The following is a 22165-nucleotide window of genomic DNA, read 5'->3' on the forward strand; positions in this document are numbered from 1 at the left end:
GTTCAACAGGATCGATTAAAAGTGTCCGATGCTCCTCTTGTATCGATGATGAGAATAATTTGAAAATAATACGAGGAAAGTCTAGGGATTTTCCCTAAGTTTATTGACGCACGTTGATTGGTCCATTGATAACGTCATAAATAACTCGTGAAGAGCTTATATGAGAAGTTGTATGGACCTATATCGTCGATGAAATAAAAATGTAACAATGGATGATTAAAATTTTATTTATACGATTTGAAGAATTACAGATACTAGAATTCTAATTAAACGTAGAAATGTTATAGGTACTAACAATCGAAGCGTAACAGAGGAATTGAGTTTATTTCTGAGACATTAGAATGTTACTTGTATAGGCTCTGAAACTACAATTGGATGCATGAAAGTTACGAGTATTAGAACTGTATTTAAACGTAAAAGGGTTATAGGTACTGAAATTATAGATAAATGCAACCACAAGTTACAGGTACTAGAATTATAGCCAAAAATTTTAAAACAACATGACATTGATTTTTTTAGAGATGGAAGACAACAGCAGACGGTACATCGCTTTCTTATTTGCATGGGAACCTGACGAAACCTAACGAGTCATCGGTCACGTGAGCAAAGCCCATTCTTCGGAAGAAAGAATGAGACGGTTCCAGAGAAATGGGGGACGCTTCATTTTCTCCAACGAACAAAACCACAGCCGGTAAAACGGCGTAAAATAGAGAGCCCTAGAAGAAAATGGAGCGATCTAACAGCCTGCAGCAGGTCAGCCTTGACTGATCGTTAATGACGACACACTGGCGGTCCAGTTACCTGAATGATTGTCTTTGACGTGAACCAGTACGGTTGATTACTTCGAAATACTCGGATCGATCGTCCGTGCAATACTATGGGAGAAACAGAGGAAGATATATATGCATGCATATACAAGCTATGGGTGATGCGGAATGCGCAACGACGAGATAAAAATGTTTCATCTCTCTGGCATGCCATATACTGCAAACGAGGGAATATCGAGATGCTCCAGTTCCTTTTGTTTCTGGAGAGACGCGGCTGATAAAGAGCGTTCTTTGACCCGAGAAATCTGGTATTACGTGATGCTAAATACCGTTAATACCGTTCTTTCTTCGATTTGCTTATAATTTATCATGTTTGCTCTTGAATAATAGCATTTTAATTCTCATTTTCTGCAATCTTTCGGAAACTTTATTGTTTGTCCTTTTCGCGAGCTGCGTTTGTTCGTTTATTCGAAATACATTATAAGCGTTGAATATACGAAAGGTAATAAAATTAAGTAGGAGCAGTTAAGAAGACCAAATATTTGAAAATTATACATATTAATAACTATTGAAATATAACATCTATTTCTAGACTATGTAGACCCGGTGAGAACAGGATTATAGTATTTCAGACTTGTTTAAGACTCTTACAATACATATGATTATGTACAGATCCAACACAGTGCGAATAAAATAATAGAATTATCTACATGACGTACATTGGCAATATATGTGCACTTATTATGCACGTACGGTACTGGCCAATCTCAATCTATTGCTTTATTAACTGACCGTCATATCTCAAATTTGTCTGACCTTTAAGCCTGTTTCACTAACTGACCACACGTTGAGATCTTAATTCATGTTTCCTGCTTGCAATTTTATAATTATGTGATTTGATTTTTGTATTTCGAATTTTCATCCTAGCTGTAATGAACAACACACATTTCATTATTTTATGAACGAATCGCTGTAACCAAATTGTTCCATTGTTCCATTGTTCCTCAAAAGATTTTTTTCGGCATAGGAGTATGATATTCGTGAAGAATAAAATGTTAAATAATACAACATTTTTATTATTTCATAATCGACTATGATGCAATTTTACTATGATTTGTAAGTGACAGCGGAAATCACGCTGGTACAAGAGCCACAACGGATCTATCGCGATGGTCGACGATTAATCAGAGCACGACACCGTTTCACGAGCAGAACTGATATTCGATTACCACAAAATTATACTTACATGCTGAGACCGTTGAGTTTACTAACTGTGTTTCCAAGTTCCTACTACGAGTTAGGCTAACGATTATGACAAGTGGATTAATAGGTATAATTCCTGTCGATTGGAAAACAATGAGCTGCACGTTTTGCAAATTGTGAACACTGTGGAAATTAGAAATTATTAAGCATGTAAAACTTCCCTACCAGGGAAAATCTTCCTTTTCAGTTTCAATTACTATAATTTATGTTCTATTGGAAGGAAGAATAGAACGAAAGAAGGCAAATATACATATATAGCAATATTACGAGTTTATAAATTATTTTTTCGTGAGGATAAGATTCAAGCCTGTGGTCAATTTCCAAAACAAGGTTTAACTTATTAAGAGTGGTGGGGCATAGCCGTGGTCAATTAATAAAGCAACAGACTAAATCAATATTTGGAGGAGCAAGGTTCAACGAATTGGATTGTAACAAGAAATCACCACTCTAACTAGTCGTAAGAAAGGTAAATAATGCTAAAGGTAAATAGTCGCAATTCTTACCGAAAAAAATTCCCTATACACCATAAAAATCAATCGAATGGACGTTGCCCATTTTTTCGCCATATTTTTTGTGAGTGAACGATTATTCTAGATGCATGACATTGGTGTTCGATTTTCAATGCACGCATTCAATTTCAAGCAGAAATCGGTAATAGATTCATGAGGATCGACACGTGTACCCGGGCATTGTCGCCGACGAGAGGAAAGGACGAGGCTCCGAAGGCTCCAGGGTAACCACGACGAGTCTCCGAATCCGATGTGCGCTCCAGCCCGATCAATAACACGGGGCGTGCACCACAGCGAGCCACCCTTTTCCTTCTTGCCAGCCAGGGGTCCTTTGGTACCCCGACTGACCTTCGAAATTACCGATCTATTCTCACGATTCTTTGTATTTTCTCTTTTAATTACTTTTTTTATCAATTTCTTATTAAAAATTGTTTAACATTCAGAAGCTGTCGTTAAAAGAAATCAGCTCTCGTTAATTTTATTATGAGCGAAATTTTATTTAAATGTATCTGTTTCTTATTTCACAGATGATTCATCAAATCTATCATTAGACCTAAGATTAGCCTATCGGCTCAATTTTAAGGAGACCTGCTTGATTAAACTGTACTCTATTAGTGCTAGTGTAACGGAGTCTACTTCGTCAAAAGAAATCAGCTGTCGATAATTCTATCGCAATTAAAATTTCATACAAATGTACAATATATATGGCTTGTTTCAAAGATAAATAAGAGATGAAGCAGTCCTCATTAGCATTGTATTCGATGTTACATGGAAAATAAAAACATCATTATTTGCATAACACGATTATAATATAATAACGATGCTATCATTATGGAGTGATAATGTTAAAATGAGATACATATGAGTGTGAACTTTCAGCCATGGTAGCCTTTAACGATTGAATATTCTGAACAATATGTGACTTGAAATTTTCTTTATATGTGATGCCAACGCCCTGTTGGGTTCTAGAAATGATATAGATATTAGGACGTGCGAGCCTTTTTATACAATTGAACTGTTACTATCAGCGAAACGTTACAAGCCACAACTTACTGATATATTAATAAATTCTCTTATATGTAGCAAAAACAGTTCAATAGTAAAACAAATAAAATTTTGTAGGTCCTAATTTATATTTTATTTCATAAATTGTCGTGACGGTTAATGGGCAAAATATTTGATTTTATTACGCATTACCGAGAGTATTACCGAGAAAAGTCATTTTTCAAGACCTTTTTAAACCGTGGTACTCGCTTGGTATGTGCAGCGCGAGTTCATAAAGTCAAAGGAACGCGATCGAAGTAGAGACACGGGTTACAGCATCAAAGCAGTTTTTCCCGCGAACTTATTACCTACATGCACAGACAGTCTGTAAAAACCAGCCGAACTTGAAGCGCACAGAAAGACACTGTATTAAGTCTCTTTAGAAAATTATTTCAACCAAACAAAGGAAATTAGCTAGTAAATTAAAAGATATTAAATAAGCAAAAAATCTTGCCCATTCTTTAGCACAGAAGAAGATAACGAATAAAAGAATCTATTTAGCGAACTACTTGTTAAATATTTTAAAGAAATGATAATAATAATGTAGAAAAGTTACACAACGAAAACAGATTAAAACTTACAAAAATATACGAACATATAAAATGAATAAAAGATAGAAAAATGAGTTTTATTTATACTCGAATGCAGAAAAAGAGAAATTCTATATTCGGCAATGAAAATAAGATTAAAAAACTTGTTCGAGCTTGACCAGGTGGAAAGGTTTAAACCGCTGGCTCGGAACAAATTCTATTGTGCCGTGGCTTTTTCTTTATTGCTTTAATTCCATTTAATAGCTCAGCCCTTTCATATTTTTTACTTTTTTTTCTTGACGAAGCCACACGTCAGTCGAAGGGTCGAATGCCGTTCGAGGACTGTTTCACTGTCGGCGACCCGTATTTACGTACAAAGTGGCTGCCACTCGATCCCGAAATAAGTCCTCGCGCGCAGCCTGCACCCTAATTCAACCAGGCTGATACGCGCGTTAACGCCGCCGATGGTTTTAAGCTCGATGCTTGCACGCCTCGAAATAGAGATTAAAGCTACGCACACCATAGGGGAAAAAGAGAAAAGTGCAACGCCAGACGATTATTGAGAACACGTCAGGACACTAGGGACCGTGTCTCTCAGCCTCTTGGACCAGATAGGAAACAATTTGCCGTTGTGCTTGCGAAAATGCTTTTAAAATGGCCTCTAAAAGTGTTTTCGAAGGTGTTTTCGGAGATGACGCAAGACGATATGGGTAATCTTATTAGGAGCCTAGAGAATATTTTTGCAGCATGAAAATGGAAAATGCTTTGAAACTTTCACAGTCGATGGGAATTTTATTTTATGCATAAAACTCTGCAGTGTTCATACATAATAAAAATACGTTTTAATTACAATTAAATAAACTTTGTATCTATATTTATATCTGGAAACTGAACGTCAATAATCAAGAAGGAAACAATAGGAAGATGAAGATATATCGTCCAATTAAGTTTCACGCGAATTAATATCTTTGAATAATTGATACGTTGAACCGAAATAAATGAAAGAAGAAATAGGAATGCTTCCTGTTATGTCACTATTTTTAGCGATATTTACAGTTTACAGAAATATATAATATAAAAAATGAGGGGAGTTTGGTGTTTTCGCAGCTGCAAAAATAAATGGATTACTCATCGATTCGTCGGCAACGGAGTGTATCGTGACCTACAAAACCCTTCAAGAGTTGATCGGTCGTTTCGCGATATCTCCACGAAAGCACGTCGTGGCTTCCGTTTCCTGTTTTCAAACCGAGGCCTAGCAATTCCAATACGATAAAGACGTCCTGTCGTCGGCATTCTCGTGTGTCGACGAAATATATTTGATAAAAATGTACGTTGCATTATTATAACACGTCTTTCACAATAAATTACCATTCCTTCTTCTATAATATGTATCCCTAATTATCGCAATAAATATATTTCAGTTTTATATTTCAATTAACAAACGCAATTTATAAATAAATTATTAATGAAAAAAAAGATTATTTGAAATAATATAACGCTATTTTTAAAATATGGATTTACTTAAAGGTATTTTGTTGCGCGTTGTTATTCCGTGTTGATGAAATAAACTACGTAAAAACGTACATCGCGTTACTTTAAAATATAATTCACTGTAAATTACCAAGTTCCCCCTGTGTTCTTATTTAACGTAACAAGCATGTTTCATCCTCATAATGGAAGTAATATTGTAACTTCGAAATGAACCATTAGCATAAAAATTATATTGTATTGCTTGCGATATTATTACGCGATTCCTGTTTAATAATAAAGAGGTAAAAATTGTATCGTTAATAATTTCGAAAATTTTTCATGTTTCTGAAACTTCTTCACAGCAATAATTTAATAATGAAACATTTGTAATATTTTTGGCAAATTATTTTAACATTATTATGGTATTATGCAATTATTCAAAATAGTTTTGGAATTATTTCATAATAAAGAAAAGAAACTCTCCATCATTAATAACTCTGATAATTTTTGAACGTTCTAAACGGTTCTTTCACAGGAGTAATTTAATAATGAATCTTTCATTACACACGTGACCAAATTCTTAATTGTATACGATAGGAGAAACCAATTATTACTTGCAGAGAAGAGGGGATAGGCACGTGCAGTCTGCTCCGTTCTTCGAGGCAGACGCCGTGTTTAATATTTGCTATTCTTCGACAGCACTTCCTGCATACATTTGACGCCGGAAGTGCGTAAGTAATTGCGCATTTCAGCAACCGCGGCACACTCTTTGTTGTTTTAATTCAGCTGCAATCCTTGGGTATGTAGCAATTTCATCGTGAGATATATTTAAAACACGTATTCTTATAAAAGTTCTTTACATAGGAAAATCTGCAGAAGAAGTTAATATTCTACAAAATATATCGGCATACCAAAACTATTACTTTCTCTAAGAAAGATATATCAAACATTAATATAAGAAACTAGAACGTTTCTTAGAAGAATAATTCTTTATGTAATTTCATAACTATTTATATGAAGAGAAGGTGCTTCCTCTTTACAAATTTTCCTACAATATAGTACGCACTCGAGAAGTTAATGTAACGTAGCTGATAAGGGAAAGACAAGTTCTTAGGTCCAAAGATATAAGCTTTCAAAAATATGTAAATAAAAATTTCTTGCAATATTATTTTGTCATTACTGGCTAGTCGAAAGATTTCACCGTATAAAGAAATCACTTTTACATTACGTTACTCGTTCTAAAAATATATTACGGTGAAAGACTCACTCTACACTATTATCCGTACCATGATTCACGTTCTCGATAACGCTAATTACCTCCACCCATTACCAATCCATTACAATGAGCAAAATTTCAACTCATAACCCCTATGGTTCTCAATCGAACGATTAAAATAAAGAAAAAAAAAAAAGAAAGGTCAAAGGAATCTAATATTCGCCTTCAGCAGTGTGCATTAAAAGATAATCACGCGAAACGGTTCCAATTTACTTACGTTCGTGTAGAAGTCCACCTCTTTGTACGGATTCACAGCCACCAGTATGGATCCCGTGTACGTCTGGTCGTCGAATCGTAATATGCTAAAGTCAAGGAAAATTATCGAAGCAGCGACTCGTTAAATCGCTGATGCATTCAAGCAAGTCGTTCGTCTATTAATCTCACCGTGCGACCAAGAGATGCAAATGAATGGAGGAGGGGAAAGGAAAAGGAAAAGAAAAGGAAAGGAAAAAAAGGGGGGTGGAAGGTGTGTTTACCCATAGCTGAAAGGAACCGTGTCGACGGCATTATTTCTCATTCCCCAACCTCGTGAACCGCCTTGAATGATAATGCAAGATGCATTTTGAATGGAGACCTACACTCTGTGCACGTGACGTCACGCGCAACCACGTAAATGCGTGTCGCTATTTCTCTTTTTCTTATTATATTAAACCGTTTCACGAAGTTTATGCTTGTTTCAGATGAAGAGGGAATTTCCTGACGTTTCATTGTCTTAGTTTAGGATTATCGTAAGAGCTTAAGAGTGATTGCTAAAAAGAATCTTTTAATAACAAGAGCAGTAGGGAAATTTGTAAAGTGTTGCGACATACAGTGTAATAATTCCTAACTCTTACGCTTAAGAACCTTTGAAAATTCTTATTATAATATTTGTAACTACACAGAGATCGAAATATATCACATTGCAAGGAACGCCACCTTAAAAACAAAAATCCGAAAGAAAAGGAAATTAATTCGATCCAAATGTAAAAATCAAGATCGAAGAGTCGGATTGAATGGAAACTGCGATATCCGCCCCTGCAATCAGCCAGACGCTGTTCCTCCTCATGATCCGAACTCCTACCCTCCTGGACGTAATTCATTCCGTCTCTCTGGTTCGATCGACGATAGAGCGAAAGCGTAAGACAAAAGAAAAGCAGGGCCCGACGATAACTAAATGGTACATTCACCAATTGTTAGAGAAAGAGAGAGAGAGAGAGAGAGAGAGAGATTTTAACGATGTCTCGAATTGCCGAACGAGTCTCGTTGTTATGTAGTTCATCTACAGACTTATCTATCTTCCTTCCTTCTGTCTGGCTAACTGCTATCGAAGTACTCGATCCATTCTTCTTTATTTTAATCCTCATCGTGCGTATTCGATAGAAAACAACGTTATAAAAATCGTCAAGGTCGAAAGTAGCCAAAGAAAATTTTTGCTAACTGTCGATAATGGTTACCCGAGAAAGCAAAAACTAACTGATAACCAATAATGGTTTATCGGTAACCAGCAAAATTTTAATTAATCCATTTTCTGGCTAAAATCAGTTAAACGAAACCTATCTCACCACCAGTCCCAAAAATTAAGACAAACGTGTATGTATTGACAAATTCAAATAAAATTGTCATAAAGATATCGACCCTTGCGCTACAACTTTTCCTTTAATTTAGGATATAACAATTATAATCTCTCATTTTTCTTCTGTCTGCTTAACTATTCGTTATCCAGGTACCCAATTCATCCCCTCTCACTTCAATTCTCGTTCCTATTGGTTGAAATCAATCCGTATTTGATAGAGAAGAAGATTATCGAGAGCAGTGGTTCCATCGAGGAAGAATCCTCGAGAGAATGGTTGGCGATTTTCGGCCTCCCTTGCATAATAACCGAACGATGACACGCTTCCGACGATAGATCCTCGATGGGGTGGAGGACGTAGAAATGACGTCACACCCGGGGGTTGAGTACGAGCCGATGACTCACGGATGAATGCCAGCAGCAAGAAAGGGGATAATATAAGTACTATAACCGTATACCCTTCTGTAACATTTGAAACAGCAGGCTGACCCCCCATCGACTGGTTTCTGGGACTAGTGGTAAAGCTAGGTTACACTTTGCAACCATCTAAATATGCAAGCCTCTAGTTTCTTTGTTTTGTGCGGAAAGTTTGGAAACACGTTAAGAATTATTAAAGGTAATAAAGACGGTGGAAAATTAAAGTATGGGGATGTTTTGAAATTAAAGTTTGAGACGAAACAGAGGAGAAGCGTAAGGTATTTTCTAAACTGCGTGGTTTTCTGCAATTTTCCTGCCTTGTATAGAAAATTTGGAAAACTTGAAACTCGTTGGTGTTCGCAAAAATCAAGGTCTATCGGAAGCAATGGGCGTGGTGAAAAATAAAAGCCTGAGAGTAATTTGAGATGGAAGAGTGATCAAGCGTAAGATAATTGAGCTTCCTTTAGCTTCTCTATTTTATACGAGAAGATTGGAAAAATTGAATCTTATCGCAGCGTGAAAAGATTAAGCGCTGTTAGAAGTAATGGACACGGTAAAAGATAAAATTTGGGGGATGATTTAAAACGAAAGGAGAGATATAAGGTACTTTTTAAGCTCCGTGTATCGATGGTTGAACTTTCCGTAGTTCCCGTGTATTGGATTGAGAAAATTGAGAATTATTGGAGTTAAAGGTGAAGAATAAGAATCTATAGAGTTGGTCTGAATCGGATGGGCAAAATGTAAGATATCTTATAAACTTTGTGTATAATTGACACAATATTATGTATCGATAGTTGACACGATATTATGTGTCATTAGCTATATATCATAGGTTTGGTCAAATTAGTTTGTGTGTGGTTCAAAGTTGTCGGTTTAAGATTAACTACCACAACATCATTCTGCGAACAGTACATTCTATTTCGAATAGACGCTCATTTTGATTTCAAGAGAAGCTTTCACGTGCTTAATGGACTAGCTTTTTATGGCTGCCTTGAGTTTGATATGTCGAAGAAGGTTACTGAAGGAATAGTAAACGGGGATGGTCTTTGTCCCGTCACTTTTCATTTTTCCTGTTCGATCGATGAAGCTGCCTTTCGTCAGACTAACATGTCCTGTGTAAACGACAGGTAGAAGGCTACCTTTACGTCGCAGTAAAGAAAGAAATATTTGCCAGCGGACAGAAAGGTCGTCGACTAAAATAGACGTAATGGAGAAAGTTGCTGGAGAAGGCGTCATCAACCCTCTACTTTTTGGCCAACGTAAACGGAGAGAAATGTGAGTCGTTTCGCTTGCTGGTTTATACCACAGATATCCATGGATTTATTATTCCATTCTTTTACTAGATTATTCTATCTCTGAGGACGTTACAAAATTCTTCGAGAACTACCGTATATTAACTTTCAGACAATAGTATACAGGCTGGGTCAATTCTGACACGTGTAAATGTTTTACGTTACATTCTAAGTTATTGTATTGGTCACAAATCATTCCTGATTTATTATAAGACTTTATGAAGTTTGTAAGATCTGTTTATATCTTTATAAATTTCATAAGATTCTACTTCATCCATTATGAGAGCATCTTCATCAATTTTCATTCGTCTTCTTTCACTACTTTCATATTAATTCTAACATGATCCCTCATAATCCTATCGTGTAGTGTATTGGTTCAAGACATGTTTTAAACAAACAATTATATACATAGTACGTTCGTTCAATGTATTGCAGATTATTCTAACCCGAGAGAACTCTTCATTAGAAAAAAATACAGACACAAGAAGTAAGTATACAAATCAAATTATAACAGAAGACAAGCTAATTATTTTAAGCAACATATCACAATAAGATCGTAACCACGAATGGATTAAAATAATTAAAAAGAAATTAAACAATCCACGTATCAGGATCAGGATCTCCCATTGGAGAAGCAGGATACACGGTTCTGTTTGTAATCCACAGGAAACTCCTTATGGGCAGTCGCATTTCCTCCCATTGTCGTTGACGATATTAATCTTTCGTCGTACAGAAAAGCGTTCCGAAAGAGGAATTCGTGAAATTCCACTGAAAAATATTTAACGTGCACAGGGAGAGTAGCGCGCGATTTTTATTGTACAATTTCAAAGACGTTTCACGTTCGAGAGATCGGTTGAAACGCAACGTTATGTCGACGAAGCAGCAGAAGAATTTCCTCGCATTGAATTGGAACCGATCAGTGCATCGTTGGAAGAATGGTTTCGACAAAATCTAACGCTAGAATTGTCACAGAGTAAGCTCGATATGCAGCGACGCAAGAAAATATAAGGAAATCGTTATATCGAAGCCTTTGGTGAGCGTTCCTATAGTCAAACCAGCTTATTTGTCTTTGGCTGTGGCCTGTGAGAAAAGTACTAAAAGCAGCCAGCGCTGTAGCTTCTAAAGATGGGAATGTAATCATCCGTTCACTTTTTTTCTATATCTTCTTCTTTGTCTGGAGGCGGGTGAATTTTCTCAGATGTTCGAGGCTTTTGTGGACAGAGCAACGAACCTCTGAAGCATCTTTCCCTAATTGGAATAATCATTGCTGCTCGAATTTCAAGCTAATAACACGTGAAATGAATTGATAGTCTTGCATATTCTTAGAGAAAATAACGAAATATTTTGTAGACAAAAAATGAATGAATCATTCTGTAATGATATTATCCAGAAAAGATATAAAGAAGATGATTTCAGACTAAGTCATCGAAATAAATAATGTAAAGAATATTCAAAGATGGGGATAAATAAAGAGCCTCATCGAATCAAAAACATTTAAGAAAGTATACAAATAATAATCCAAAAGGACACCATAACAATAATCTCGGAAAATATACCAAGAAATGTAAATAAATATCTCAAGGAATAACCCTTTAAAAAAGAAAAGGAAAGACTACAAAATTCAAAATAAAAAAAAACTACAAAAATCTACAAGAAAATATACAAATACAAATCTGAGAAACTAGTATTAAAATGATAAATTTCCAAGAAATAAGATAATCTCGAAGAAGTAGCCGCCTGCAGTAACTCTAATCACAAAGTACACCATTTCCGTTTAGGACATCGTCACCACTCGACCTCGCTTCTCAACATTTCCCGCATTTCCACTGCACCACCTAATGACGGTCAGTATCCGGTTCGAGGATCAACAGACAAACGTTGCAAACAGGATGGCTGACCCAGAAACCCGGGAAGGACAATTTTGCGCGCGCGCACCGGACAAGAAGAGCATGAAATTTTCAATAAAACGCAACCCCCATACACACCGGCGAACCGAGTGACCTGAAAGGAGGCTGGTCTGGAAAAGGATTAATCTCCATCCCTTTTTCTTGATATAAACGAGCGTGAGATCTTGAATTGATAGGAACGATAACCAAGAGCATTCTGTTTCAATGTATCATTGATATAAGAAATTCCATTAACCTTTCCAATACTATATTAGATAAGCTGTTAATTGATTAAACTGTATGTAAATTTACTTTCAATCAAACGGGTCATGAATTTAGAGTATTATATTCTGTTTATAAAACCATAAGGAAAAAATTTCTGTTACTTTTTATTATATCGAATATTAAAAATGAATTTCTTTTCACAAGGAAATTAAAATGAAAGATGAAAATATGTATATATAATATAAAAGAAGAAACAAACTTTCATTCATATACTTGGCAAAATTAAAATCCCCAAAAGTGTATAAAACTTTATAGAATGCAAAAATCTCCTAAATTATGCAAAAGTTTATAAAATCAAACTTCCAAAAAATCTATACTTCTGTTAATTTTATAAAACGGAAAGGCTTTGCGAAATTTCACTATTATAATTTAATGCTAATTTTTGTTAAACGTAAGATTCACAAGCTTCTATATTTTTTGATATTAAACTATCATCAACCGATTAAATTGGGCGGTATAAAGACTTTTACACGTTCTGATAGACTTGGTTGGTTGGTTTCTTTTCGTGGCCCAGTTCGGTTTCGCATCGACAGTTTCAGCAAACACGGGACACAGGGTTTTCTCGAGAGGCTGGCGCATATCCGGTCTTGTGTATTCCATCTCTATTTCGCTCCATGGCTTCGTCGGGGGTTTCGAAACGCGCCACTAAAAGGTGGCCGCGCTTCGTCCTCGACGAAAGCAATTGAAGCAGCCGGCTAAGAGCGCTTCGCCAGCGAGAGGTTAATGAGAGCGAACCACCCTCCGCCTCGCAAACCTATTCACCTCGTATACACGTGTATAGTCGGAGGAAGAAGCGTAGAGAGATCGTGCTATCGGTATCGAGGCGTATATGTTTCAAGTATACGTGTTTTTTAGGTATTTAACCTGTTAATCGCGGAATTTCATTTCAAAAATCCGTTACGAGACGCGTAGTTAAAATCAAGCAATGACGAGTATACACGTCGAACACAGGGCAAATGCTGGTATTATAAATTTTCGAAGAAAGCAAAACGAAGAAGGATTTTTATTCGACAAAAAATTAATGATTTATTGTTGAAGAAGGTATTGTTATTAAAAACTTAAAGATTGCCAAAAAAATAATAAAGTAAATTACACAAAACAATTTGAGCAATAGCCGATATACGCAGTAAAGTACACAAATAGGGATGCATTGGGGAAAATAATTAACTCAATTTATAAAAAACAATACATTGTACGTATAACCAATATACTAAAAAGAATAATCAAATTCTTGTAAAATACATAATAGGTTTACTGGGAGGAAACATACTACTAAATGTTATTTATATTACTTTTTACTAAAATTTTGAGTTTTACAGTAAATGGTAATTTTTTATTTCACATGACGAGTATAGACGTCAATTGCACAGAAATACAGTTTTGGATTCGCGTGTATACACATCGAACTCAATTAACTGGTTAAAGACGCATTCGGATGAATATAATCCGAAGAAATATTTCTATAGCAATATGAAATTACTAATTATACTAATACACCAATAACTAGTTATATTTGAACATAGTCTTCACATAGTGTTATAGAAATTACAAACTGTAAAATTCTCCCAATGAAACTATATTAATTAATAAAAAATGAAATGAATATGTCAACAAGCAGTACAAATAATAAAAATCCAAATTTTCCTTCTTGTCTACATCGCAAATAATTTTTGTATTAATTTTTACAAGAAATTTGATCAGAAGAAATAAAAGCTCTAAATGTTAAGTAGAAAAAGAAAAACCTAATCTCGCTTATGATTACATTCCAGTGGTTTCCTTTCTAGTCCATTCATTCAATCTTTATCGTAAACTTCCGGTATATGTCACACAGTGAAACTTTTCAAATACCAGCAAAGAAGTAGACGTTAGTGGACGCAGACAGAAAGATATGGAGAAATATGATATGTGACGTCACGTAAGCGTCGATAATATTTGGATGAAAGCTCGATTCGTTCACACGTGGGGAAAAACACGGGTTAAGAGCGAGCAACTCTTTTGGTCCCTTCACCGACTACATTTCATCGGCATCCATTATCTACCTACCACTCATACGAGCTACCCAACACTCCTTTTTCACAGGCTAGCTTCTCTTTCGCGATATCGGATTAACCCTAGTCCGGGCGACAACGTCGAAACCGGAAGCTGAAAATCCCCTCGCGCGTCCCTTATGCAACTCCGGTTATCTGATCGAGCATCATTCATCGTCTTCTTTCCCTAGTCTCCACCCACGGTTATCTCGTTTACCCTGCGCCTCGACCACCAGTGGGTTTTAATTTTGTACATGAACACGTGCAGTTCGATACAACTACGCTCACAGATTTAAGTTAATACATAAAATGTATAGTCAAACTATTCGAGAGGTAGCTTTTAAAGAAAATTGTTTGTTTTCTGCTAATGTTTGTATTTTGTTATCTATCCACTCTGATTTCTGTTCAATGCTTACAGAAAATCTTTTTATCCTATCTTATCTGTTTTCTTTTCAAGTTTCTTATATAATACATATGGCAAATGGAAAGATCTCATAAAATAATTTTCTTTCGATAAAGTTATTTATTATTATATTTCAATTACTATCTCCAACCTTTTATTCATTTCCTATTATTAAGGTGCCTACTTATAAAATTATTTAAATTTCCTATTACTCAAATTTTGCATTACTATAATTTAATCATTATTTCCTATTAAAATTCTAGCTCCTAAAATTATTTCCTGTTGTATCATAATTATTTATTATTTCCTACTATGAAAAGTCCATTATTTTCCAGCTAAATTCACGTGACAAAGTACAAAGGAGGTAGAAGCTAGAGGCTCGCGAGAACGTCAACGTCGGATCTCCGCAGTTGAGCCTCTTATTTGTATGCTATCGATGTTTTCACCGCGACGAGATAGGCGGCGAAAGACACGGATCGTCGTTGCTGTCGGTTCGCCTCGGAACTTTCAATTTTCCTAACGAAATTAACCGTGACAAAAGACCGGGAACCCGTTGCTTGGTAAAACTGCACCGGTTTCGTGTAATTAGTCCTAGCCGTCGTACTTTAACGAGATTCGATCGGCCGTCATGGCACAAACGTTTCCGTAATGGAGGCGAAGAGATTCGCTTAAATGGAATTGATTATATTCGTTCGATCGTTGTTGGAAGAACGAGATAATTGGAAGCATGATATAATTTGCCTATATCACGAAATTGCAATTAATAATAGCTAAGTTGTGCACTACGCTAAAGCTTGTTTTTTATTCGTATTCGTTATAACAATAATCGATTGCAGGTTTTCTTGGCTCATCTAATGTTTCATATAAATAAACTATGGTGCAGTAATGTAGAAGTAAACGAAGAAAATAACGTTTCAAAAATGTATATGTTATTTTTTCATTTTTCGATTACGATTTTATATTTATTGTGACATTTCTATGACTATATGTTCTGACTTTATTAATACAGCCATAACATTTTTCTGCATAATTATAACAATGAAAAATGTGTATATGGAATACAGAAAATAACGTGATTAAAATTTAGTAATAAATAAACATGTACATGTAATAGCAGAAAACAATAAAAATTTTCTCGTCTATCCTTCAGCGAGTTTGTTACTATTTCTTATATCGCAACATATAAAATAATTTGTCCTACTTTCTACATCCTTCGGATCCTCCAAATTGCAAATAATTTTCCAAGATCTGTGTTAACATTTCCAAGCGTCTGATCAATCTCTTATTCGCCTAAAATTGAACCAATAGCGAATCGCTAAATAGCGTAAATAACAAAAAGAATGGAACCAGCATTCTTTCACCTCTCACGGATCTTATGAAGGAAAAAGGTATCCATTAACTAAAAAGCATTCTACAGCAAACTTCGATTTCAATCGTAACCAAGTAGAAAGCTCGTTGAACGATCTATGGAAGCACGGAAATGGAGAAGGAACTGTCCGACATAGAAATTCGAAGGAACATCGCCGGTTTCTTTAACGTCCGCGTGATTTCTCGATTACATCATCGTGCAAAAACGACGATTTCCGTGGTGTTCCGTTTCCAGCGAGAGGAACGCCCGCTGTTGCGCACGATTCTTGGCATAAGGGCCATCATTTTGTCGAAAAGCGAACGCCTCACGGCGTTTTATCGTCGACGTATTATTTCACCCGGTAATAATGTGCAATCTCGCAGTTTAATATCCACGCTGACGTAAATACATTACCATTGAAAGGTGTATCGAGTTGGCTACTTTTTCATACAGATTGCCGTTTAATCACGAAAAATTGCAGATTTTAATAGTTCTACCCGTGTTGCAGTTACTATAGTTATATGCTTATTATGGCTAAGAACTTTGATTTTTCAAATTGTTAATTAGTCCATCTCAATATTCAAACGCGTAATCTTTAACATTTGATGCGAGATGCTACAACCATATCATATCGTGAAAATTGCTATTCTTACTACACGAACCTGTCCAAATTATTGGACATCTTAAGATAAAAAAAATTTTACAAAGGTAAAAAAGTTATTAAACTCATTATACAACTTTTTCGATTTTTATCACTTTGTTCGTTCTAATATTGCAATATATATATATATACTTAATAACTTTGATATATCTGACCGACTTTACGGTTTATCTATATTGTAAAGGCTACTGTACTTTATCTGTGTTACTGAAAGGTATCTTTCTGGATCGAAATAGCACTCGCAAAGGCAAGCGGCTCGTAGTGCAGCTATTTAATCAACCTGCGATCTATCGATCGGGCCCTTTGGGAGGAACCAGGATACATCACGGCTAGTTCTATTAGCTAGACGCTAGGCGATAAGGTTGATAGTCTAAAGGAAATTCTGATACATTGTACGATCAGCAAGATCTTTTATCAGAAGCTATCTATAGGAAATTCCGCATTTTTATGTTACTTCGTATTTTTTATAAAAAATTTTTACGTTCCAGATAGTTTTAATTCGCGTAGTTTTTGTAGAAATGTTCTTTTAGAAAACTTTTAATTACTTACAAAATCCAATATCAGATATTATCTAAAAGTCCAGTGATATACGAGAGATAAATCGGATCAGAAGTTAACAGTTGATGTTTCAATTTAGCTTTTTATACAGTGGTTTCTCGTGTACAATTGCTTAGATTTGTGAAAACAACCCAGACACACATTTTAATCAATCTAAAAGCATCGGAATATGAAAAATATCTAAAAATTTGAGGTATAGCGTTGTTGGATGGATTGTTTTTAGTTGAATTTAAAATAATCAACGATACATGTTGTTTGGAATTGATAGTGGAAATCACAGGACGTGGTTAGTTACTTATACTAATTACGCGTGGTTTGATTGATATGTAGTATGTTCAGTGTTTGGTCATTGAATATACGGTTTTATTCGCTCACTGCAATCAACCGATAATTAAACTTCCTGCGGAGGCTGGACGATCTGTGACTGTACACTGAAATTATTCGAGCCTACATTTTAATTGAATACGCTAATTTAATATCAGAGAACGGAAGAAACTGAAGAATCTTTAACGCAATTTACAATTTGGACATGTACAAAAATATTCAGCTGTAATTATTTTTCTCGATTCTTCTTCTGGATTGAAACGATACGAAAATCAAATGGAAAATGTAAACAGAGTTAATGTAAAGAACGTAACAGAGTTAGGAATACAAATTTACATAAACGGCCGTAGTCTATAAATTATTAACAACAACGATATTATTCCATCAATTATTGAACGTGGCAATGAAAAATGAAAAGGAAGAATTTACGAGGAAGAGAACATTTTCTTTAGTAAAAGCTTTGTCATCGTTGATTTCGTTGCCAATTTGACGTCTATGCGTCCCACACGTCGCGTTCTGCGACGTTCATCGTCGTAATGCACGAGGAAGTGTCCACTAACGAGTGCGTTCCAACGACGACCTACATCATCGAAGCGGACGCATCACGCGTTTGAATTCCGGTGTTTGATCCATACCGAACCGAGAAGAGCAAAAACTATGCCGCTACTGGTTAGACGAATCGTACTGGCTTCGTTAACGACCCATCATCGTCTATTCGTGTTGGAAAATCGATTTCGAATTCACAGTAACATCGCGAATATCCTAGTGCTCTACGATAGAATAAAGTGTGCTTAATTTAATTCGAGTTTAACGATGGTAAATTCGTAGACAAGACGATTCGTAGATATTTAATTTTAGAAAAATTTATATACAAATCTAACAATTAATCCCTTAACGTTCAACTTTTAATGCATCAAACGTATGCACGTCTGTGTTTCATATGGACAGTAATTAGATAATTCATATTAACCACTACTTTCATTTGCTCTAGTTTTACAAGTTTATTATAATTCTGTAAACTTTGACAGAAACCCAAAACCTCTGCAATGTCTCCAAAAACACAATACGTTACTTCTGTCAATTCGACTAACGAACCAAAACAATAAAAATTAATTATAGTTACATAATTATTTTTCCCTACCACGAAAATAACTGACCTTTCCGATATAAATCTTACCACCTCCAATATCTCCAAAAACATAATACAATACCGTCTCCAATCCAACTAACGAAAATCAATGAATTAGCTATCTCTTCCTAAGTTCAATAGCCTCTTCAACAAACCTTCTCACCCTCTCCAATATCTCTAAGAAAGTAATACAATACTTCCACCAGTTCAACCAACGAAACTAATAAAAATCAGCCAATCGACTATTTTTCGTTCTATTCATTGGTAAACCAATTAAGGGGAAAACCAATCCAATTAAGATATCAACAAAAGAGTCACCGCGAACTTGCCAGACTTCTAAACTTCCCTCGATATTTCTAGCTCGAAGGCGAGTCGATATTATGCGTGTGCCTATGAGAATATCGAGCCATACTCGTAATAAAAGGCACGGATGATCATTTGGACGTCTTTTCGCCCTCTAGCCATAGATCACGAACGTATGATAATCGAGAGAAGGGTGAGGGGTGGATTGAAGCATGACAAGAAACTACAGTGGGTCGGGTCGGTGTCGGTCGTTGGGTCGGTGAAACCAGAGGATGAATGGGTCTGGCCCTGGGGTGGTTCACCAGCTGACTGGGGTTGTCGTCATGGCAACGAACCAACCCGGGAGCAACGCCCCACCCCTGCAAAATTCATACGTATAGTTCTTCTCTTCTTTAAACTACCACCGTTTCTTCCGTTTTCTTCATCGCTTTCGTTCTTCCTCTCGCTATTTCATACTCTATTGCACTCGGTTTCTCCGCTTTTAATTCCCTTTCCTAATACTAGTTCTCTGTTTACCGGGATAGAGATGTGACAGAGATAGCTTTGTCTTGGACTTTTTACATCTTTATAGGTTTGCAGGTTTTTTCAGTTTCTTTAGATTTGAGAGCGTCCGAGAGATATGGAAACTCTAGAAGTAGGTATACGTAGTTTATTTCGTCGAGAAGTTTAGCAAGTTCGAGATGTTTAGGAATTTTGGCGGATCGAAAGGAACTTAAAGGTCTGGGGAAAAAAGTATGGACAGTTGGAAAATGTGTATTGGTAATTGAGGAGGAGTATTGGAAGTTTCAGATATCTCGGAATTTCTGTGAATTTCGAAGAGTTTATGAGATTGATCTCTAATAAAATTGTACATTTGAAATTATTCTTTAACAGTATTTTTGGAAGTTTGACTTAATTCCTCAATATTTATATTAATACAAATAATATTTAAATTTTTGCTCTTGACCTTAATCAATTTAATATTACACTTTAATGAAGTCCTAAAGTATCTGACATTGCACTCTAGCATTATTCTACAAAATTTGACATTATTCTTTAATGTGCTAGCTTTTCACCAGCTCCAAACGTCCTTTCACTTAGAAGCCAAAAAAATTTATGATAATTTATTATGAAATTTAAAAATTTCAATATGAAATACCTTAGTTCCAATGGCGCAGTACTGTTGAGAAAGAGGAGGAGCAGAAGGAACTCGAGAGAGAGTTATACGTCGGAATGCGCGAAGAATTCTAACTCCAGGGCATACTAACGTACGAATTACGAAATGAACGGACGTCCGTTCACTGTTTTTTGCGAAACTCTCGGACGAACAGAACAAGACGGTTCACACGTGGTCTAGCATTTTTATGAGATCATATTCATATGGAAGATGCAATCATACTCGAATCAGTTTCTAATTTAATCGCTGATTTAACATCATAAAAAAGTACTAAAAAATATCCTACCTAATAAATTTCTAAATTAAAGATGTACACGAATTTTTTGAAAAAGTTACGGTATAAAGAAATATGCATTTGTGTATAAAAAAATGTAAAAATAAAACCAATTAAAATATGTTTAAGATAGAAAACAATAAGATAATTCTTACCTAATACCTAGATATAAGAATTAATTTTAATTAATTAAAGTTCGACCAAAGGATACATATATCTGGTCCCTCTTATACCGGACTTGGAGATTTCGATTAATTCCCGTTTCATCGATGTCACTGATGACTGTCATATCCGGGACACCCAACTCAGGGCTGGAGCCTGAAACAAAAAAAGAAAGAAAATTTCCTTTATATTTAAGAACTCAATCCAGTGAGGTCATGTTAGCTTTTCCAAGCTGTCGGTCACTCGAGCTCGGCCGACCACTTAACACTGATCCCGTTCGTTTGGAAGGAGCGCGATATGGAAACCTGGTAAATTCTCTGACCACCTGTTGTTCTGTTCGGACAATATTGTACGTGACGATTCCTTGGTGCCACCAGTGGTCAATTTTCAACGCGATTCAACGTGTTCATAGAAAACCCACTATAATATTGGATCAAACACAAACATGACTACATACGTGATTTTCTAACTTATTCTATCATTTATTTTGTTATAGGTCATCCATAAGATACACATTTTATAATTTTAGTACATTATCAAATATTTCCCAATATTTCCCTTCATAATAATTAATTAATACACTATCAGTAATGGGTCAAATTTTATTATCATAAAAAATTGTACTCTTCAATGAAATAATAAATTTTGTAATTAAAAAAAATAATACATAAAAATATTTTAAATATAAAAGAACAATACACAAAAATATGTTAAATATAAAAAAAATAATATTTTATCAACTATGTATAATAATTTTCCTAGTCTTATCATAAAGTATTGTACTTTTCAATGAAATAATAAATTTTGTAATTAAAAAAATGATATATAAAAATATTTTAAATATAAAAGAACAATAGACAAAAATATTTTAAATATAAAAAAAATAATATTTTATCAACTATGTATAATAATTTTCCTAGTCTTCTATCCGCTTTAATATCCAAAGAAATCTTCATTTCAAAACCGTTAGCATTAATTAAAACGTACATAATACATATGTGATACACGTACGTACATATTTCCTCGCGTAATTCTGTTCGAAGAATTCAATGGAATCAGTGTTACGGGGTTTCAAGGAAAGATTCCAGCTGTTTGATCGCAATCACAATTTAATTAACGTGCCCTCACGATGACGAACCAAGTGTGGGATCGTGCACACAGTGCTTACCCCAAACGCGGTGATCTCTGATGTAACTGCTGCGGTTTGTCTTCTTTCCCTGATTCATTAACCAATCCTTTGTATATAACCTATGTACATTCGCGAGCTTTTTTTCTTTTTCACCCCGCTGCGGTTTATCGCCGGGGAAACACTGCGGAAACGATGGAATTAACCTTTACACTGCGACAGTCGAGTATAATTGAACGCTTCTGCATTCCTGTTCATTGCAGTATTTGTTAATCTTTCTACGTTTCTCGATTTATTTTCCATCGAATCGTATTTTTCCACGATTTAAAATCTTCATTATTCACATCATATATTCACGTCATAGTTAGGGATATATTTTTTTCTATAATTAGAAAATTTCTTAAGT

At 35.3% G+C, this 22165-nt stretch overlaps 1 protein-coding gene across 2 annotated transcripts in view; it reads right to left on the reverse strand.

Annotated features, from left to right (window-relative positions):
• Window positions 1-22165, reverse strand: part of LOC132912499 (myosin-I heavy chain) — a 47430-nt gene that overhangs the window by 17207 nt on the left and 8058 nt on the right. For both annotated transcript variants that reach the window (XM_060969952.1, XM_060969951.1), the window contains exons 2-3: window positions 20683-20789; window positions 7077-7139 (exon numbers count right to left, since the gene is read on the reverse strand). In XM_060969952.1, coding sequence (XP_060825935.1) covers window positions 7077-7139; window positions 20683-20789 — 170 coding nt within the window. The remainder of the gene's footprint in view (window positions 1-7076; window positions 7140-20682; window positions 20790-22165) is intronic.

This window comes from Bombus pascuorum, chromosome 12 (genome assembly GCF_905332965.1).
Source record: "Bombus pascuorum chromosome 12, iyBomPasc1.1, whole genome shotgun sequence".
In the NCBI taxonomy this organism is placed as follows: domain Eukaryota; kingdom Metazoa; phylum Arthropoda; class Insecta; order Hymenoptera; family Apidae; genus Bombus; species Bombus pascuorum.